The sequence below is a fragment of the Perognathus longimembris genome, chromosome 8 (assembly GCF_023159225.1).
Source record: "Perognathus longimembris pacificus isolate PPM17 chromosome 8, ASM2315922v1, whole genome shotgun sequence".
Lineage (NCBI taxonomy): Eukaryota > Metazoa > Chordata > Mammalia > Rodentia > Heteromyidae > Perognathus > Perognathus longimembris.
The window spans coordinates 57,101,730-57,120,722 of record NC_063168.1 but is presented as its reverse complement, the minus strand read 5'-3'; the positions used below and the strand labels follow the sequence as shown (position 1 = coordinate 57,120,722).

Sequence of the window (18,993 nt, the reverse complement as noted above, 5' to 3'; positions counted from 1 at the left end):
TTGCCTCCTACACATGAAGCTCTCAGTTCGATTCCCCAGCACCACATATATGGAAAACGGCCAGAAGGGCCGCTGTGGCTCAGGTGGCAGAGTGCTAGCCTTGAGCGGGAAGAAGCCAGGGACAGTGCTCAGGCCAAAAAAAAGAAATATGAAGTCCTTTTTTGTTACTCAGGATTCAGCTAATATTTGACCTGTATATATGTTTAACATAATTCACATGGTAAATAAATGTTTTTGCCTATTTTATTTTCTTCTCCTTTGCCTCTATTCCCTAGTTTCTATTTTTTATTTATTTATTTATTTATTTATTTATTTATTTATTTATTTATTTTTGCCAGTCCTGGGCCTTGGACTCAGGGCTTCATGAATACGAGGCAAGCACTCTTGCCACTAGGCCATATTCCCAGCCTCCCTGGTTTCTTTTTTTTTTTTTTTTTTTCAGTACTGCAGTTTGAACTCACCTAATTTGCACTTGGCTGATGCTTTGTCATTTGAACCAACATCTGTAGCACTGGTTTCTTTTGCTGGTTATTTTGGAAACAGACTTTTCTGCCCAGACTTCCATCAAACCTCCATCTTCTGTATCTCAGCCCCCTGTAGGGATCACAGGCATGAGTTTCCACTGTTTGTGTAATTCCTTTTTTTTTTTTGGCCAGTCCTGAAGCTTGAACTCAGGGCCTGAGCACTGCTCCTGGCTTCATTTTGCTCAAGGTTAGTACTCTATCACTTGAGCTACAGCACCACTTCTGGCTTTTTTTTTTTTTTTTTTTTTTTTTTTTGCCAGTCCTGGGCCTTGGACTCAGGGCCTAAGCACTGTCCCTGGCTTCTTTTTGCTCAAGGCTAGCACTCTGCCACTTGAGCCACAGTGCCACTTCTGGCCGTTTTCTGTATATGTGGTGCTGGGGAATCGAACCCAGGGCCATGTCTACGAGGCAAGCACTCTTGCCACTAGGCCATATCCCCAGCTCCTTCTGGCTTTTTTTGTATATGTGATGCTGAGGAATCAAACTCAGGGCTTCATGTATGCTAGGCAAACACTCTACCACTCTACCATATTCCCAGCCCTGTAATTCCTTTTGTCTTACCACTCTAGTGTTCTAGTCAAGTATGCCTCTGTTTGCCAGTATCTTCTATACCAGATCTTTCTTTCATCCTGTTCTACATTTCAAGAAATCTACCCTTTTGGTGCTCATTTTACATCAAGAAAGTATTTGCCAAGATAGAGAATGATTTACAGAGAAGTAATTGAGGTTTAGATCAGTTGGCCACCAATAGATCCTACCTTTCCCAGTGACACGTTTATATTCTAATGGGGCATTCTGGAGTGTATGCCTTAACCTAAAAGGGTAGTTTGTTGTTGTTGTTTTGTTATTGTCGGTTGTGGAGCTTGAACTCAGTGCCTGAGTGCTGTTCCTGAGCTTTTTTGTTCAAGGCTAGCACTCTACCACTTTGAGCCACAGCACCATTTCCAGTTTTCTAGTGGTTAATTGGAGAGAAGAATCTCACAGACTTTCCTCCTGGGGCTGGCTTCGAACTGTGATCCTCAGATCTCAGCCTCCTACCAGCAAGCACCTGGCTCTAAAATGGTTGTCCTAATGGTGAAAATGTAAGCTGTTGCAAGTGCTCACATTACATTGTTTTGCTTTTTACAATGAGCCTTTTTGGTCCTCTTATTAAAAATCAAACCATGAAGCCAAGCACCGGTGGCTCATGCCTGTAATCTTAGCTACTCAGAAGACTGAGGTATGACGATTGCAGTTTGAAGCCAACTAGGGCAGAATAGTCTCCATGAGACTCTTATTTCTAATTAACCTCTCAAAAAACCTCAAGTGATGCTGTGACTCAAATGGTAGAATTCTAGCCCTGAGCACCAAGAGGCTCAGGTACAGCACCCAGGCCCTAAGTTCAAGCCCCACAACCAACAACAGCAATAAAAACAAAATCAAAGCATGAGCTGATGCTGGTGGCTCACACCTGTAATTCTAGCTACTCAAGTGGCTGAGATCTGAAGATTGAAGTTTAATGCCAGCCCAGGCAGGAGAGTCTGTGAGACTCTTATCTCCAAATAACTACACTGGGGCTGGGAATATGGCCTAGTGGTAAAGTGCTCACCTCGTATACGTGAAGCCCTGGGTTCGATTCCTCAGCACCACATATATACAAAAAGCTGGGGGGCTGGGGATATAGCCTAGTGGCAAGAGTGCCTGCCTCGGATACACGAGGCCCTAGGTTCGATTCCCCAGCACCACATACACAGAAAACGGCCAGAATCGGCGCTGTGGCTCAAGTGGCAGAGTGCTAGCCTTGAGCGGGAAGAAGCCAGGGACAGTGCTCAGGCCCTGAGTCCAAGGCCCAGGACTGGCCAAAAAAAAAAAAAAAAAAAAAAAAAAAAAAAAAAAAAAGCTGGAAGTGGCACTGTGGCTCAAGTGGTAGAGTGCCATCCTTGAGGAAAAAGAAGCCAGGGACAGTGCTCAGGCCCTGAGTCTAAGCCCCAGGAGTGGCAAAAACAAATAACTACACTGGAAGTGGGGCTGTGGCTCAAAGTAGTAGAACTAAAGCCTTGAGCAGAAGAGCTCAGGGGGGCTGGGGATATAGCCTAGTGGCAAGAGTGCCTGCCTCGGATACACGAGGCCCTAGGTTCGATTCCCCAGCACCACATATACAGAAAACGGCCAGAAGCGGCGCTGTGGCTCAAGTGGCAGAGTGCTAGTCTTGAGCAGGAAGAAGCCAGGGACAGTGCTCAGGCCCTGAGTCCAAGGCCCAGGACTGCCCCCCCCCAAAAAGAAGAGCTCAGGGACAGTTACCCAGGCTCTGAGTTTAAGCCCCACAACTGACCGAAAAAAAAAAAAAATCAAACCATGCACCAGGTCCCAGTGGCTCATACCTGTAATACTGTCTACTCAAGAGGCTGAGACCTGAAGGATCGCTGTTCAAAGCCATCCTAGGTAGAAAAATATTCAAGAATCAATTTCCAAGTAACCAGCAAAATGCCATACGCTAGGGCATGGCTTAATTGGTAGATTACCTGCTGCGAGCAAGAAAGCCAAGTTAAGGGGCTGGGAATATAGCCTAGTGGTAGAGTGCTTGCCTCCCATACATGAAGCTGCCCTGGGTTCGATTCCCCAGTACCACACATATAGAAAAAGCCGGAAGTGGCGCTGTGGCTCAAGTGGTAGAGTGCCAGCCTTCAGCAAAAGGAAGCCAGGGACAGTGCTTAGGCCGTGAGTCCAAGCCCCAGGACTGGCAAAAAAAAAAAAAAAAAAAAAAAAGAGCCAAGTAAATGTATAAAGACCTAAGTTCAAGCCCTTTTACTGGCAGACATACACAAAACAGTCAAACCACAGAAGTATTATTGTGCTTCCAAAGACAAAGTAGTTTATGCCTTTATTATTTAGAGATTTTTGTTTGATCGCTTGCTTGGATTTGGGTTTTGTATGTTTTGCTTTTTAGACAGGATCTAGCCACGAGGCCAAGAGTAGCCTCAAACATTTATAATCTTGCTTTGGTTTCCTGAATGTTGACATTACAGGCATCCATTACCATTCCCAATTTTTAATCTATAAAATTAAAAACTTTGCTCTTTCTTCCTTCCACTTTTCAGAATGACAGATGGATACTCAGGAAGTGATCTAACAGCTTTGGCAAAAGATGCAGCGCTGGGTCCTATTCGAGGTAGTGTATGAGTGCTTCAATATTTGATCTGTTTAACATACCACTTTAGCTGGGTGCTGATGGCTTAGACCTGTAATCCTTAGCTTCTCAGAAGGCTGAAATGGATATTGTTCAAAGACAGACCAGGCAAGAAGGTCTATGAGACTTTAGCCACCTGAAATTCAGAAATGAAGCTGTGGCTCAAGGGATAGATTGCTAGCCTTGAGCACAGCAGCTCAGGGACAGCACCCACGCCCTGAGTTCAAGCCCCAAGACCAGCAATGAAAAACAAAACAAAACTGTTTTGCCACTTTAGAAGTTTAAAAAGTCCCCAGGAGAGATCTTTTTGTTGTTGTTGTTGTTGTTGTTATCAGGTGAAAGCAGTAAATCTACATCAGTAGAAAACTGAATTTTAAGGCTAAAGGCTAACAAACTTTTCTGCTAAAAATTCTTACCTAGTTTAGGCCTTGTAGACTGATTCTGGTGTCACTTGCATACTTGTTATCATCTTTTTTAAAGAACCTTTTAAAACTAAAACCATTCTTAGCTCACAGGATATAGAAAAATAGCCCATGAACCAGTGGACCATGACCCCTGGGGTACCCAAGACGTTTCACTTCTTGGAACTGGGTAGGAAAAAGGAGTTGTTGTTGTTCTTAATTTGTAGTACTGGAATTTGAATTCAGGCTTAGTGCTTGCAAGCCAGGCACTCTACCATTTGAGCCATGCCTCCCTTTCTTTTGTTTGTGCAAGTAAGTGTCATGCACACCAAAGAGCAGATATATTCTTTTAGAAATTTATTATTTTGAGTGTATGTGCTTGTGTGTATCTGTGCGTGAGTACATGTGTACTTGCCAGTCCTAGAGCTTGAACTCAGGGCTTACCTTTTTTGCTCAAATCTGGTACTCTACCACTTGAGACACAGTTCCATTTCTAATTTTTTTTTTTTTTGCTGGTTAACTGGAGATATGACTCTCTGATCTGACTGGTTGAGCTGACTTTGAACTACAATCCTTGGATCTGGAGCCTCCTGAGTAGCTAGGATTACAGGCATGAGCCACCAGCACCTAGCTTAGTTATTATTTTTTTGTTTATGAACTGGGTTTTGTTTGTTTGTTTTTTGTCAGTCCCAGTGCTTGAACTCAGGGCCTGAGCACTGTCCCTGGCTTCTTTTTGTTCAAAGCTAGCACTCTACCACTGGAGCCACAGTGCCACTTCTGGCTTTTTCTGCTAATGTGGTACTGAGTAATCAAAACCAGGGCTTCATGCATGCTAGACAAGCACTCAACCACTAAGCCACATTCCCAGCCCTGGTACTGGGGTTTGAATGCAGGACCTTGCACTTGTTTGGCAGGCATCGTACTGCTGAGTCATGCTTCCAACTTTTTTTTTTTTTAAGGTACAATCTTGCCATCCCCCCCATTTGATGTTTCCTGTCATCACTAGGATAAGCATGTATCACCCCACTCTCAGTTCAGAAGAGGTTCAGGGATGATGTACCTGAACTCAAGACTAGCACTATACCACTTGGAGCCACACCTCCACTTCTGGCTTTTTGGTGGTAATTGGACCTATTAATCTCATGCGTTTTCCTACTTTTGCTGGCTTTAAACCTCAATCTTCAGGTCTCAGCCTCCTAAGTAGCTAGGATTACAGGCCTGAGCTATCAGCACCCAGATATATTGTTATTGTTATTGACAGTGCTAGGGATTGAACCTAGGGCCCCACAAATGCTATCTGAGCAATCTTCTACTGAGCTACATCTCCAACCTCTATTTATATTATTTGGAATATGAGTTCCTATTCTGAAACTAAGTTTTAAATGTTTCACAATACTGGAATTTGAACTTGAGGCTTCATGTTGGCTAGACAGGCACTCTACCCTTTGAGCCATGATTCCTCCTCTAAAAACCTAAATACCTTTTTAAAAGAACAAGTCATGAGCTGGGAATATAGCCTAGTGGCAAGAGTGCCTGCCTCGTACACATGAAGCCCTGGGTTCAATTCCTCAGCACCACATATATGGAAAACGGCCAGCCTTGAGCAAAAAGAAGCCAGGGACAGTGCTCAGGCCCTGAGTTCAAGGCCCTGGACTGGCTAAAAAAAAAAAGAAGAAATTATGAGTGAGGTGCTGGAGACTTGTGCCTGTATAATCCTATTTAGACGGGGCTAAGACAGGAAGATTGCAGTTGAGTCTGGAAGAAAATTCTGTAAGACTAACCTGCAATTAACCAGCAAAAGTGAGAAGTGGAGGTATGGCTCAAGTGGGAAGAGTACTGATCGTGAATAAGACCGCGAGTCCCTAAATTCAAAGCCCAGAACTATCACCCCCCCAAAAAAAGTCACATTCTTTAAAAATTGTAAAAAGTGCCAAGTACTGGTGGCTCACACGTGTAATCCTAGCTACTCAGAAGGCTGAGAGCTGAAAATCATGGTTCAAAGCCAGCCTGGGCAGGAAAGTCAATGAGCACAAAAGTTCAGGGACAGCGCTTAGGTCCTGAGTTTAAAACCCCAAGACTGGTTAAAAAAAATTATAAATTATGGATTCTGTTGCTGGAAAGTTAAATGAGAAATTGTTCAGAAATTGAATACTTCTCATGTCTCATAAAGAAAAATGTTACCCTTATGTAAAAATTTACAAATTCCAAGTGTTCGCAATGTTAATATTTATCTCTTAATACAGTGATTTGTACTAAGCAGACACTAGATCTTTGTACTTTTCTATCCTTAGGCAATTTATAATTCCTTTTTTTTAAGTGTCTTACTTTTATATTTTATAGAACTGAAACCTGAACAGGTGAAGAACATGTCTGCAAGTGAGGTATACTATTTTTTATTATTATCTTTTCTTTTGGTTCTCTGTAAGACTAATAATTTTGTCTGGATTTTTTCCACTTTATTTGGATACAAATTCTAAAAAAAGTAACTTTGATTAACTTGAAAATTATGAGTGTATGAAATTAGTCTCATGTTCTTAGTCTCTTAGGTATATATATACACACAGAAATATAAAAATATTCATGTAGTCATTAAGTCTTTTGCTGTCAAATCATATTATGTACTGAACAAAATGATTAAAAACTTGATTTTATACAATACAAGGAGATCTGTATGGGAGTGGGGATGTATCTCTGTAGTGGAATGCTTGTGTAGCATATAAAATAAGCTGGGTTCCATTCCCAAACTGTTTACAAAAAGAAAAGGGAGGGGAAGGGGAAGAGGAAGTGCAACCAGAAAATGGAAGGAGAGGGAAGAGACCATGTGTGGTGGCATTATAATCTTAGAATATAGAAAGAAAATTATGAATTCAAGACCAACACCAGCCACATGAACTGTGTCTCAAAGAAAAAGAAAAGGGCTGGGAATGTGGCTTAGTGGTAGAGCGCTTGCCTAGTGTGCATGAAGCCCCTGGTTCGATTCCTCAATACCACATAAACAGAAAACACTGTGGCTCAAGTGGTAGAGTACTGGCTTTGAGCAAAAAGAAGCTCAGGGACAGTCCCCAGGCCCTGTGTTTAAGCTCCAAGTATGGCCAAAAAAAAAAAAAGAAGAGGAAGAAGAAATAGCTCATGGACAATGTCCAAGCCCTGACTGAGTTCAAGCCCCAGGACTGGCAAAAAAAGAAAAGGGAAAAATAGCACCCTATGATTAAACACTTTATGAAGTAACATTTATCTCTTCCTCCCTATACAAATAATGCATTTACCTTTGTAATTTAATTTATAGTATTTTCAAATATAGGCCAGTTTATAAGATGCTGATGCAATTTTTGAAAAACATGTAACAAAATTGGATATGCAAGATAGCTATAACTGCAGGCAAATTATTGAAATCAGGCTTGAATTACATTTATAACCTATTTGTCAATGGGTGTGTGTATGTATATGTGTGTGTGTGCACATGTACCAACATTGGGGCTTAAAATCGGGGCCGCACAATTTCGCTTAGCTTTTTCACTTGAAGCTGGTGCTACCACTTTAGCTACACTTCTACTTCCAAAGATTGTTTTTTCTTGTGTGTCAGTTCTAGGGCTTGAACTCAGGGCTTGGGCACTGTCCTTGAGCTTTTTTTTGTTCAAGGCTCTACCACTTGAGTCACAGCTCCACTTGTGGCTTTCTGGCGTTTGATTGGAAATAGTCTCAGGTACTTTCCTTCCTCAACTGGCTTTGAACTGTGATCCTCAGATCTCAAGTCTCCTGAGTAGCTAAGGTTACAGGTATGCTCTTGGCCTTGGTTCTTGTCTCCCAGGTTACTGCCACATCCCCAAGGCTTTATGCATTGGTTGACAGTTATTCCTTCCCTGGGCAAAAAAGAGAATAGATGATTAGATTGCCTAGTTTTCCTGGGGAAAACAAGTGTTAACCTTGGGCTTCCCACCCGATTTGGAGAGTTACACATAATTAACTAAGCATGTCCTTCCTGGATTCCAAAATAGCTGCAGGAGACAAGATGTCAGAGCACTGATACAACGTAGAGGCTGGAATGGCCACCTTTTATCCAGTGTTCCATTAATTTAAGTAAGCTTTTCTATAAGGAGTCAGTATTCCTCAGCCCAAGCAGATATTAAGCACCTGTTGCATAAAGACTAAGGAATCCTACTCTTTATTTCCTGTTTATAGAATGAGTGGTAAACATACGTAGTTTGGTCTCTGAAATTATGTGCTAGAATTAGATATATCCATTAGAGTATTGTTGTTTCTCAGTGTGTGTGTGTGTGTGTGTGTGTGTGTGTGTGTGTGTGTGTGTTTAAATTTTTATTTTTTTTTGTCCAGTCCTAGGCCGTGAACTCAGGGCCGGAGCACTGTCCCTGGCTTCTTTTTTGCTCAAGGCTAGCACTCTGCCACTTGAGCCACAGCGCCACTTCTGGCCATTTTCTGTATATGTGGTGCTGAGGAATCAAACCCAGGGCCTCATGTATGAGGCAAGCACTCTTGCCACTAGGCCATATTCCCAGCCCCGTGTGCTTAAATTTAAATAAGAAAAAACAGGTTTATCTTTCTCTCTCTCTCTCTCTTTTTTTTTTGCTTTTTTGCCATTCCTGGGGCTTGAACTCAGGGCCTAGGCACTGTCCCTGAGCTTCTTTTGCTGAAGGCTAGCACTCTACCACTTGAGCCACAGCACCACTTCTGGCTTTTTCTGTGTATATGGTTCTGAAGAATCTAACCCAGGACTTCATGCATGCTAGGCACTCTACCACTAAGCCACATGCCCAGCCCCAGGTTTATCTTTCATATGAAGTTCATAAGAACAAAAATTCAGCTAGGAACAAGTGGCTCATCCCTGAAATCCTGGCTACTCAGCATGCTGAGATCTGAGTGTCATGGTTCAAAGAACAGCCTGGGAAGAAAGTTCTGAGAGAATTTTATCTCCAATTAACCAGCAAAATGTTGAAGGTGGAGCAGTGCCTCAAGTGGTAGTGTTCCAACTTTCAACAACAACAACAAAAATGTCACCTCTTCCTTCATACTCTTCCAGTTTTTCCCTCTCACACCCACACATTTCCTTTTGGCTTGAGTAAAAAAGGCCAAGCAAGAGTGCATTCCCTGTACTAGTTCATTCCCTGTACTGGCACAAAACTAAGGAAGAAAAGAAGAAACCAATAAGGGGGGAGGGAAGGAATGAAGGAGGCAAGGAGGGAAGGATGCCAATACCTATGAAACTAAACATAAGTAATAAAGATGTTAGCATAGTGGTTTTGTAGATGTTTTATATAGAAATGTTGTGTAACATGTAATAATAGAAAATACATTAAAATATTTGGCATGATTTTCTACTGTTTGTATTATAAGATTAATAAACACCTTTTAATCAAATTAGAGCTAATGTGTTTATTCACGGGTATTATGTGTTTTTTTAAATCTAGATGAGAAATATTCGATTATCTGATTTCACTGAATCCTTGAAAAAGATAAAACGCAGTGTGAGTCCTCAAACCTTAGAAGCATACATCCGTTGGAACAAGGACTTTGGAGATACCACCGTTTAAAGAATTGACTTTGAAAGCCTGCAGAATATTTTACTTAACAAGAAACACATCTTCAATGAATATCAGTTACAGAAACTCAGCCTAAGTTTACGGGATTTTTCAGTTTTACAATTATTTGTGCAGTCAACTTGAAGATGAATGGGAAAACAAACTGAAAATATACAATTGTGAATGGAATATTTTGTTGATGGTTATGGTTATCTCAATGGGCACTGTTAAGTTAGAGCACATCAAAAATGAATCTGGTCTCCTTTACCAATGTAATCAAATGTAAATAATAATCTGTATATCAGGTAGCAAATGAAAGTATTTCAGAGACAGTGATGGTAGAAGACACATAGAACCTTTGGTTGTTTGTCTTGTTTTTAAAATAGTATTTTTTCTTAATTTCCTTTCCTACTGTCATTTTACCCATCTATGATTGGAATACCAAACATTTAGTTTATTTTTTTCTTTTCTTTTTACAAATCCAGTGTGCCAAATGAAATGTTTTCTTAATAGAAGTAGGAAAAAGCTATTTTGAGGCTTTTTTCTTTACACATCTACAGACAATTATTTTGGCTTGTTTTGTTTTGTTTTACTTTTATTGTCTTCTTACCTACTGTCAAACAATTTAGGAAACAATTGAAGAGCGAGCAACAAAGCAAATCTGGTAAAATAGAGGAGAAGGTTTGTGTTACTGTCATATTAAAGGTAGATAAATCCTCATGTAACCTGCAGTATTTTTTTCAATAAGTCAGAAATTATTGTCAACTGTTAACTTATTCCAGATAATATTTGTTGTCTGCTAGAATTATTCTGATATTTAAAAGAGCCATTTGTAATTGCTATAAAAATGGCTCCATATGACAGAAGGGAAATACTTGGAGCTAATATATTTCTAATTTGCTTATTACTTTCTTACTGTTTATAGGAAAATTACAAACCAGTGAAACTACCATCTTCTATTCTTAATAATTATGAATCCCTTAAATGAAGCTTAAAATACAGAATTTTTATATATTGCATACATTTTATAGGTTTCTTGTGCTTAGTTTAACTGAAGAGTTCTAGTCTGTTGATCTACCTTTTGTTTTCACAAAATGTACAATAATTCTGCGTGTTTGTATAAATATGCCTGCATTTTTTATTATGAAAATGCATTGTAGGAAGTAGAAATCCATATCATGGCCTTTTAAATATAATAAAGGCAAATAGATGTTTGCCCCTAGTTTACTGGCTAAAAGTTTGTTTACAGAAATTTTTTTTGGTGCTTAAAGAATGCTATGTAAAATGTCACGGGTGGAAAGAATAATTTTGTAGTAGTAATGAAGATTTTTTTTATTTAGCAAAATTGTTTTGAGAGAGTAAAACATTTTCCCTGCTAGATAAGATTTTATAATGAAGATATGCATTCTCCTTAATTTTATTCTTGCTCTTGTTAAAGATTTAAGAAGAGAAGATATATGATTTCTTAGCATCATATGCTGTATGTAGCCATAGTTTAACTCATGTGTTTTTAGAACTCCCAGTATAATAAAAAACTAGAGTTGGGATAAATAGGAAAGAAATCCCCAAGAGCCAAACCTTTGCTTAAAGATTGTACCTTGAAGGTCTAAAATGTTAAAACAAGCTATAAAATACTGATTTAAAAAAAGAAACAAGGGTGATAATTAGGTGTATATGATAAAAACAATTGGAAAATCCCAAATTGTAACCTTTTTAGTAAAGCTCAAAATTTCATTTTGTTTTCAACTAGGAAGACTGCTGGCTAATGATACTGAAGTACTATGTGGGTCTAACTCAACCTTTTAAATATATTCTAATTTTTCATTATTATTACAGTTCTATTAGGAAAGATTTTAGGTAACAGATTTCAGATATTAAATACAAGTCATTACTGTACCATAAACATTGAGTTGAAGTTACTTTACTGTATGAATACTTACCAGTGTATAAAATTTTCTTTGCTGATGGAAGTCTGAAGTCAAGATAGTTGCTAGAGAATTATTTTCTATGACTTAGCATGGTCAGTTTTATTTTAAGCTGTGGTTCTTTAATAGGGCAGTAGTGAAAACAGAATAATGACATAGTATCCGGAGGCAAGGGATTGGCTTGGTCTTTTGGTAAAGATAGTATTTGCTTTGGGTTTCTGAATTGTTAAATTGTAACCTTGTAGATTTTGTGTTGATCTCTATTATATTCCTAAAAAATAATGCATAAACAGTATACATTAGTATGTTCTTCATATCAATATGGCAGATTTGCAAATTAAAAACTTTGATTATTGGACTTTGAACCAAAGGAAATAATCAATATGATCTTTCCACATATATTAGAAGTAACAGCTTTTTCTGAGACAGTCTGCCCATTGAGGTTATTATCTTTCTGAATTTTGCAAATGTGTTTTGTGCTCAAGGAAAACTAGAAGAAAAGCATATAAAAGAATCCTGATTTAAGTATGTATACAGCAGTCTTTGTTTATAGTGTAAGATTCTTTATATTTTGTACAAAAACTAATTCTTTTGGTAATCTGAATCATTTACAGTTTACTTTCCTTTAAGTGCTTGTCTCACTCAGTTTTAGTCAGGTCTTTTGTACTTCTCTTCAGAGGAAATTAAGGACACAGGCTCATTAATTGGGTTTTTATCTAATGAATTGTAAATAAATGATGAATTTTATTTTGCCTTTAATTTTTAATTTAAAACCTTTTGAGATTTCAGAGGTTGCAGTGTGGCTATGGAGCATTTTGTAAATCTTGCCAATAAAAGTTTTACACTCTGAACAAAATATGAAAAGCAGTAAATAGAAGGTTTTGGAGGGCAGCCAAAACCAAAACTGTACGAACTCCGTATTGGAAGAGATCCACTCCCCAAAACCAATTGGTTATAGGACAACTTCCAGCTTTTCTGTAGTTTATATGGGAACACAATTCAAGCACAACTTGTAAGTCTGAATCAAATCTGAAGCAAAACGTATCTGAAGTAACTTCTGTTAGACTGATGTAATGCTAAAATGAACACTGGAAAAACTGAACTGAAAGACATGTCAATTATCAAACAAAAACACAGAAAAACAGAAGTTTGAGATACGCAGGACAGTGTTCAGTCTATTGTACCTGTAATTTGAGAAGCGGTAGGAGGGAGGAGCTGCGCGCAGGTGGCTCACTCTTGTAATCATAGTTACTCAAGAGGCTGAGATTTAGGGATCAAGATTAGGAGCCTGGGGCTGGGATGTGGCTCAGTGGCAAAGCACTTGCCTAGCAAGTACAACGTCCTGGGTTCGATTCCCAGTACCAAAAAAAAAAAAAAAAAACCCCACAAAAGAAAAGATTAGGAGCCTGGGGGCTGGGAATATGGCCTAGTGGTAAAGTGCTTGTCTCGTATACATGAAGCCCTGGTTTTGATTCCTCAGCACCACATATATAGAATAGAAAAAGCTAGAAGTGGCGCTGTGGCTCAAGTGGTAGAGTGCTAGCCTTGAGGAAAAAGAAGCCAGGGACAGTGCTCAGGCCCTGAGTTCAAGCTTCAGAACTGGCAAAAAAAAAAAAAAAAAAAGGTTAGGAGCTTGGTGGTGTAGACAAATCCTTGAGGCTCCATCTCCAGTGACTGGCAAAGTGGGAAATGGTGGTATGCCAGCAGTGAGCAGAAGAAGTCCAGCAAGAGTCATAGGCCAAATGCCTATGTACTAGCAAGAAAAAAAAAAAGCCACTAGACAAAGTACAATGGGTTCCTAAGATAAACACACTTGGTAGAATCAAGGAAAGATGGGATTAAAAATAAGTGAGCGCATTCAGCACTGCATCCCAAACCTACCAACCTGACTGCCTACAAACATGCTGATCTAGCATGGCTTGAGCGCCTGGAACCTGGAGAACCAGGTACCACACAGACCTGAGCCTGGCTGTCAGGCTCTGCAAGATGCTGGCTGAGTTTGACATGTGCTTCACCTCGGTGCAGAAGAGAGCAATTAGGACTCTCTGGATGCCATTGACCAGATTTGATTGTCAGTGGTGAGAACCTAGCACCTCAGTGAGCAGCACTGCGGGGGGGCGGTCCTGACTGGCCTCAATAAAGCAGAAACTGCTGCTAAACATGGTGAGGCCAAGGTGAAGATCTCACTTCTATGATGTACCACCACCTCCAATGGAGCCTGACCATCAGTAGAGGTTGCAGGTATGCAGACCTCAGTGAGGATCAGCTATCCTCCTGTGAGCAGGCATCTGGAAGGTCTCTGAAGAGGCCATCATGGAGCTGAACCTGCCAACCTGAATTCCCATTATCTATGAACTGGAGAGGAACCTGAAGCTCATCAAGCCCATGCAGTTCCTGGGGGACAAAGCGACTGCACAAAGCAATGGAAGCTGTGGCTGCCCAGTGCAAGGCCAAGAAGTAAAGGCAAGCAGGTGGACTGCTACCCCACAGAACACCTTCCCTGCCCACTCATTCTGCACCTCACTGACCACTTCTCTAGATCTTAAGTTGGAGGTAGCTGCAGACAGGGACCAGTGGCTCCCATTATCATTTTTAACATTGTTTCTTGCACCCACTCCCCTCATAGAATCTAGTCAGAATGGCACCTTTAGGTGCAGGTTTGTAGCCTGAGCCCAGTAGGGTTGAGTGATAGTAATTCTAGTTTTTCCTAGTGCTTTGTTTATTACTAAGATGTGCTGGAGTAGTGGTTAGGGAGGAACCAAGCCATGGCACGACCAATGAGAAGCCAGAGACTTCTAAACTCTGATCCTCAGGTCCCTGTTGAGGCTTGAGTCATTCCAGTGGAAGGTGAGGGTGTCCTGCAGGGTCATTTCAAAACAGCTATTTCCTCCCGAATCCAGAGGTGCTGGACCAGCCTTGAAGTACATTTTTATGTTACATTCACATTAAGAAAAAAAAAAAAACTTCTAGATTTTGTAGTGGTCGTTGAAATAAAGTGAGACAGATTAGGCACCAGTGGCTCACACCTGTAATCCTACTCGAGAAGTTGAGATATGAGGATCCAGCCAGGGCAGGAAAGTCTCTTAAGACTCCTAAATCCAAAGAATCACAGAAAAAGCCAAAAGTGGCACTGTGGCTCAAGTGGTAGAGTGCTAGCCTCGAGCAAAAGGCACTCAGGGACAGTGCCTAGCCAGAGTTCAAGCCCCAGACTGGCAAAAATAATTAAAAAAAAAAAGTTTATGGGGGTAGGGGAAAGGTGGGAGAAAAATGAGGGAAGACGTAACAAGTTTGATAAGAAATGTACTTACTACCTTACATATGTAACTGTAATCCCTCTGCACATCACTTGGACAAAAAAAAAGTCAAGACAAATATAAAGGTCAAAGACACCCAGTGAAGTCACACAGGATGCACTCAGTTCCTCAGCCACAGTAACATACGTGAAGGTATTGGGCACAGAGTCACTCTGATAGGGATTAGGGGAACCTCCCAAATCCAGTTTTACAGATGCCAGCCAAGAGTCGATGTTCTGTTTTGCTTTGTTTCTTTTGCCAGTCCTGGGACTTGAACTCAGGGCCTGGGCACTGTCCCTAAGCTTCTTTTTGCTTAAGACTAGCACTCTACTACTTGAGCCATAGCTCTACTTCTGGCTTTTTCTGTTATGTTGTGCTGAGGAATTGAACCCAGGGCTTCATGCATGCTAGGCAAGCACTCTATCCCTTAGCCACATTTCCAGCCCCAAGAGTCAATGTTTCAAGCAGAACTTTGTAAGAATAGTCTCTAACCTGGTATTTTACCTCTATTCTGTGCAGTAGTAAAGATCAGTGTTTATAGTGAGGAAGACACTTGGCAGAGTTGGGTGTTAAGAGCCCCCAAGTGAGGATAGAAGGGTTATCTGCAGTGACAGGCAGTTTAGTATGGAGTGTCAGCTACACTGAGAAAGGTTTTCATATAGTGGAAGTCTGGAACAAGAAACATAGACACGAGAGTGTGGGTTTTCATTTTTCTGTTGTACTTGGGGCTTGAATTCAGGGCCTGGGATCTGTCCCTGAGCTTTTTTTGCTTAAAACTAGCACTCTACCACTTGAGCCACAGCTCAACTACCAGCTTTTTAGTGATTAATTGAAGATAAGGGTCCCACAAACTTTCCTGCGCAGGCTTGCTTAGAACCACAATTCTCAAGAGCTCAACTTCCCTAGTAGCTAAGAGTACATGCATGAACCATGGGCAACTGGCAATCTGTTTTTAAATGACTGGTCTTGGGCTGGGAATATGGCCTAGTGGTAAAGTGCTCACCTCGTATACATGAAGCCCTGGGTTTGATTCCTCAGCACCACATATATAGAAAAAGCCAGAAGTGGTGTTGTGGCTCAAGTGGTAGAGTGCTAGCCTTGATCAAAAAGAAGCCAGGGACAGTGCTCAGGCCCTGAGTTCAAGCCCCAGGACTGGCAAAAAAAAATATATATATATTAAATGACTCTGGTCTTCATCCTAACAGGATTTCCAACCATTAAACCTAAGGATTTCTCTGGACTAGAGTTTCATGTTTCCCATGTGTTTTCCACAGAATAATTCCTTATAGAAATTGGCACCAAACTCTTGACATTACAATAGTGTGACAATACCCATTCTGTAAAAACCACGCTTTGCTATACACTGCCTTCTTTCAGGTCTAAAATTGGCCAAATTTTAACTGCCTAAAAAGCTTTTTCTAGGGCTGGGAATATGGCCTAGTGGCAAGAGTGCTTGCCTCGTATACATGAAGCCCAGGGTTCGATTCCCCAGCACCACATATATAGAAAACGGCCATAAGTGGCTCTGTGCCTCAAGTGGCAGAGTGCTAGCCTTGAGCAAAAAGAAGCCAGGGACAGTGCTCAGGCCCTGAGTCCAAGGCCCAGGACTGGCCAAAAAAAAAAAAAAACTTTTTCTAGGGCTTAGTGGCAGAGTGTTTACCTTGCATGCATGAAGCCCTGAGTTCGATTCCTCAGTACCACACAAACAGAAAAAGCCAGAAGTGGTGCTGAGGCTCAAAGTGATAGAGTGCTAACTTTGAACAAAAAGAAGCTCAGGGACAGTGTCCAAGTCCTGAGTTCAAGCCCGAGGACTGGCAAAACAAAAAACAAAACCCTTTCCCCAGAGACTTGCCATTCAGAAGTTAAATTTCATCTCCTTACAGAAGCTTTTCTGACCACCATTATCAATTACCCACCTGTTCTCTACAGCATTACATTTTCTACATTATACTATTTATTTAAATTTTTTCCTTTCTCCCATTCATCTCTTCCTGACATACCTATGTGCTTCAAATCATACCTTCCCTTCACCGTGAGTGGGTTTGAATTTAGGGCCTTGCACTTGCTAGACAGGCACTCTCTACCATGTAACCACTTCCAGCCCTGTTTTTATTTATTTATTTATTTATTTTATTTTTTTTTTTGGCCAGTCCTGGGCCTTGGACTCAGGGCCTGAGAACTCTCCCTGGCTTCTTCCTGCTCAAGGCTAGCACTCTGCCACTTGAGCCACAGCGCCGCTTCTGGCCGTTTTCTGTATATATGGTGCTGGGGAATCGAACCTAGGGCCTCGTGTATATGAGGCAGGCACTCTTGCCACTAGGCTATATCACCAGCCCTCCAGCCCTGTTTTTGATGGTTTCGTTGGAGATGGAGTCTAGGAAACATTTCTGCCTGGGTTGACTTCAAACCTCCATGAGGCTGGGAATATGGCCTAGTGGCAAGAGTGCTTGCCTCATATACATGAAGCTCTGGGTTCAATTCCTCAGCACACCATATACAGAAAATGGCCAGAAGTGGTGCTGTGGCTCAAGTGGTAGAGTGCAAGCCTTGAGCAAAAAGAAGCCAGGGACAGTCCTCAGGCCCTGAGTTCAAGGCCCAGGACTGGCTAAAAAAAAAAAAAAAAGTTAATCAAACCTCCATCCTGTATATCTCAGCCTCCCAAGTATATAGGGATTACAAGCATTAGCCACCGGCAGCGACTATGAAGACTTTGAATTTTTCTTTTACCAAGGATTTTTCCTAATTACATTGCTTCTATGATAAAGTGAGCTTTACGGGGCCTTTAAATATTTAAGGAAGTATACCACAGGATTCCACAGGAAACCCCTGCTCATATAGAGCAAACTAATGTTCACACGAGATCTGCTGCAGAATGTTGTCTTCTTCCATCCTGATTTTTCCCATCACGTGGCCCCGGTTGTCCTAAAGTTCACGATTCCCCTGCTTTCCACCCACAGTGTCGGGATTACAGACGTGAAAAGTGATACTTCCCGAACTGCTCCCTGCCGCCGGCTTCAGGTTTTCAAGCCCCGGACAGCCGCGGTGAAGAATCCCGATCCACACGCCAGGGATCGCCACCGCGTCGTAGGCCGCCGGGAAAAGGGGCGGGACTCTGAGGGCAGGGCACGCACTTCCGTCCTCCGTCGGTCCTCGCAGCCAATCATCTCCATCCTTCCCACCCCTTCCGCCCCTGGAAAAACGGGCCCCCAGAGCGTCTTCCGGCGGGAGCTGTGGGGCTCCTTATCATGGTGAGTTGGCCCTGGGGCTGAGGGTTTGTGTCCTGGACGGGTTCTCTTGCCTTCTGTCCACGGGGGCATGAAAGTCCTACAGCCGCCCGCCTGAGGGGTCTTCGGGGATCTTCAGAATCGTAGTCGGGCCCGGGGGGAGAATGCCCTCGGGTTGTTTTCGGTTCCTGTCACCCCAGGCCGAGCTTTCAGGATCAGATTTTTCTAGAAGTAAAACTAAACCGGGCGGCTCAGCCTGTAATCTCAACTACTCAAGAGCCCGAGATCTGAGGGTCATGGTTCAAAGCCTACCTGAGCGGCAAACCCCTTGAGACTCTCATCTCCAATTAACTCCAAAAGCCTTAAGTGGAGCTGTGTGGGTCAAGTGGTAGGGCGCCTAGCCTTGAGCAAAAGCTCAGGGACAGCGCCCAGACCCTGAGTGCCTACCACCGAGTGCTTACCCGTGCAGGACGGGCTCAAAACTCGAAAGCCTCCGCCAGCGTGGGCAGCTACCAGACCGACCAACCCCAGATCCGAAAAGAAAGCTATAGCAGCAGCGACCATAATACCCATGCACCAGCGGTGATGTCAAGAGGAGGAAAAGTTAGGAGTTTCAAGGCTGATGCCTGGACTTAGCAACTTGCGTTTTTTCATTGAGTGGCAGACAGCTTAATACAACAATGACTTTCATTAGGACCAGTGTCTAGAAAAGTAAAGATGCTGATGGATCTTTATTTTTTTTTAATTTAACTTTATTGTCAAGGTGATGGTCAGAGGGCTTACAGTTTCATAGTAAGGTAATGAGTACATTTCTTTTTTTTGGCCAGTCCTGGGCCTTGGACTCAGGGCCTGAGTACTGTCCCTGGCTTCTTCCCGCTCAAGGCTAGCACTCTGCCACTTGAGCCACAGCGCCGCTTCTGGCCGTT

The 18,993-nt window shown here is 41.8% G+C and overlaps 2 protein-coding genes and 1 pseudogene across 3 annotated transcripts in view; all 3 read left to right on the top strand.

Annotated features, from left to right (window-relative positions):
* Positions 1 to 12,297, top strand: part of Spast (spastin) — a 55,680-nt gene extending 43,383 nt beyond the window's left edge. For both annotated transcript variants that reach the window (XM_048353180.1, XM_048353179.1), the window contains exons 15-17: positions 3,602 to 3,672; positions 6,432 to 6,472; positions 9,515 to 12,297. In XM_048353180.1, coding sequence (XP_048209137.1) covers positions 3,602 to 3,672; positions 6,432 to 6,472; positions 9,515 to 9,637 — 235 coding nt within the window. In that variant the 3' untranslated portion in view covers positions 9,638 to 12,297. The remainder of the gene's footprint in view (positions 1 to 3,601; positions 3,673 to 6,431; positions 6,473 to 9,514) is intronic.
* A 951-nt stretch (positions 12,298 to 13,248) lies between these two features.
* Positions 13,249 to 14,113, top strand: LOC125356916 (annotated as a pseudogene).
* Positions 14,114 to 17,953: 3,840 nt separating this feature from the next.
* The window catches only part of Slc30a6 (solute carrier family 30 member 6), a 34,030-nt gene continuing 32,990 nt past the window's right edge, over positions 17,954 to 18,993 (top strand). The window contains exon 1 of the mRNA XM_048353176.1: positions 17,954 to 18,091. Within this exon, the coding sequence (XP_048209133.1) occupies positions 18,089 to 18,091 (3 nt within the window). The 5' untranslated portion in view covers positions 17,954 to 18,088. The remainder of the gene's footprint in view (positions 18,092 to 18,993) is intronic.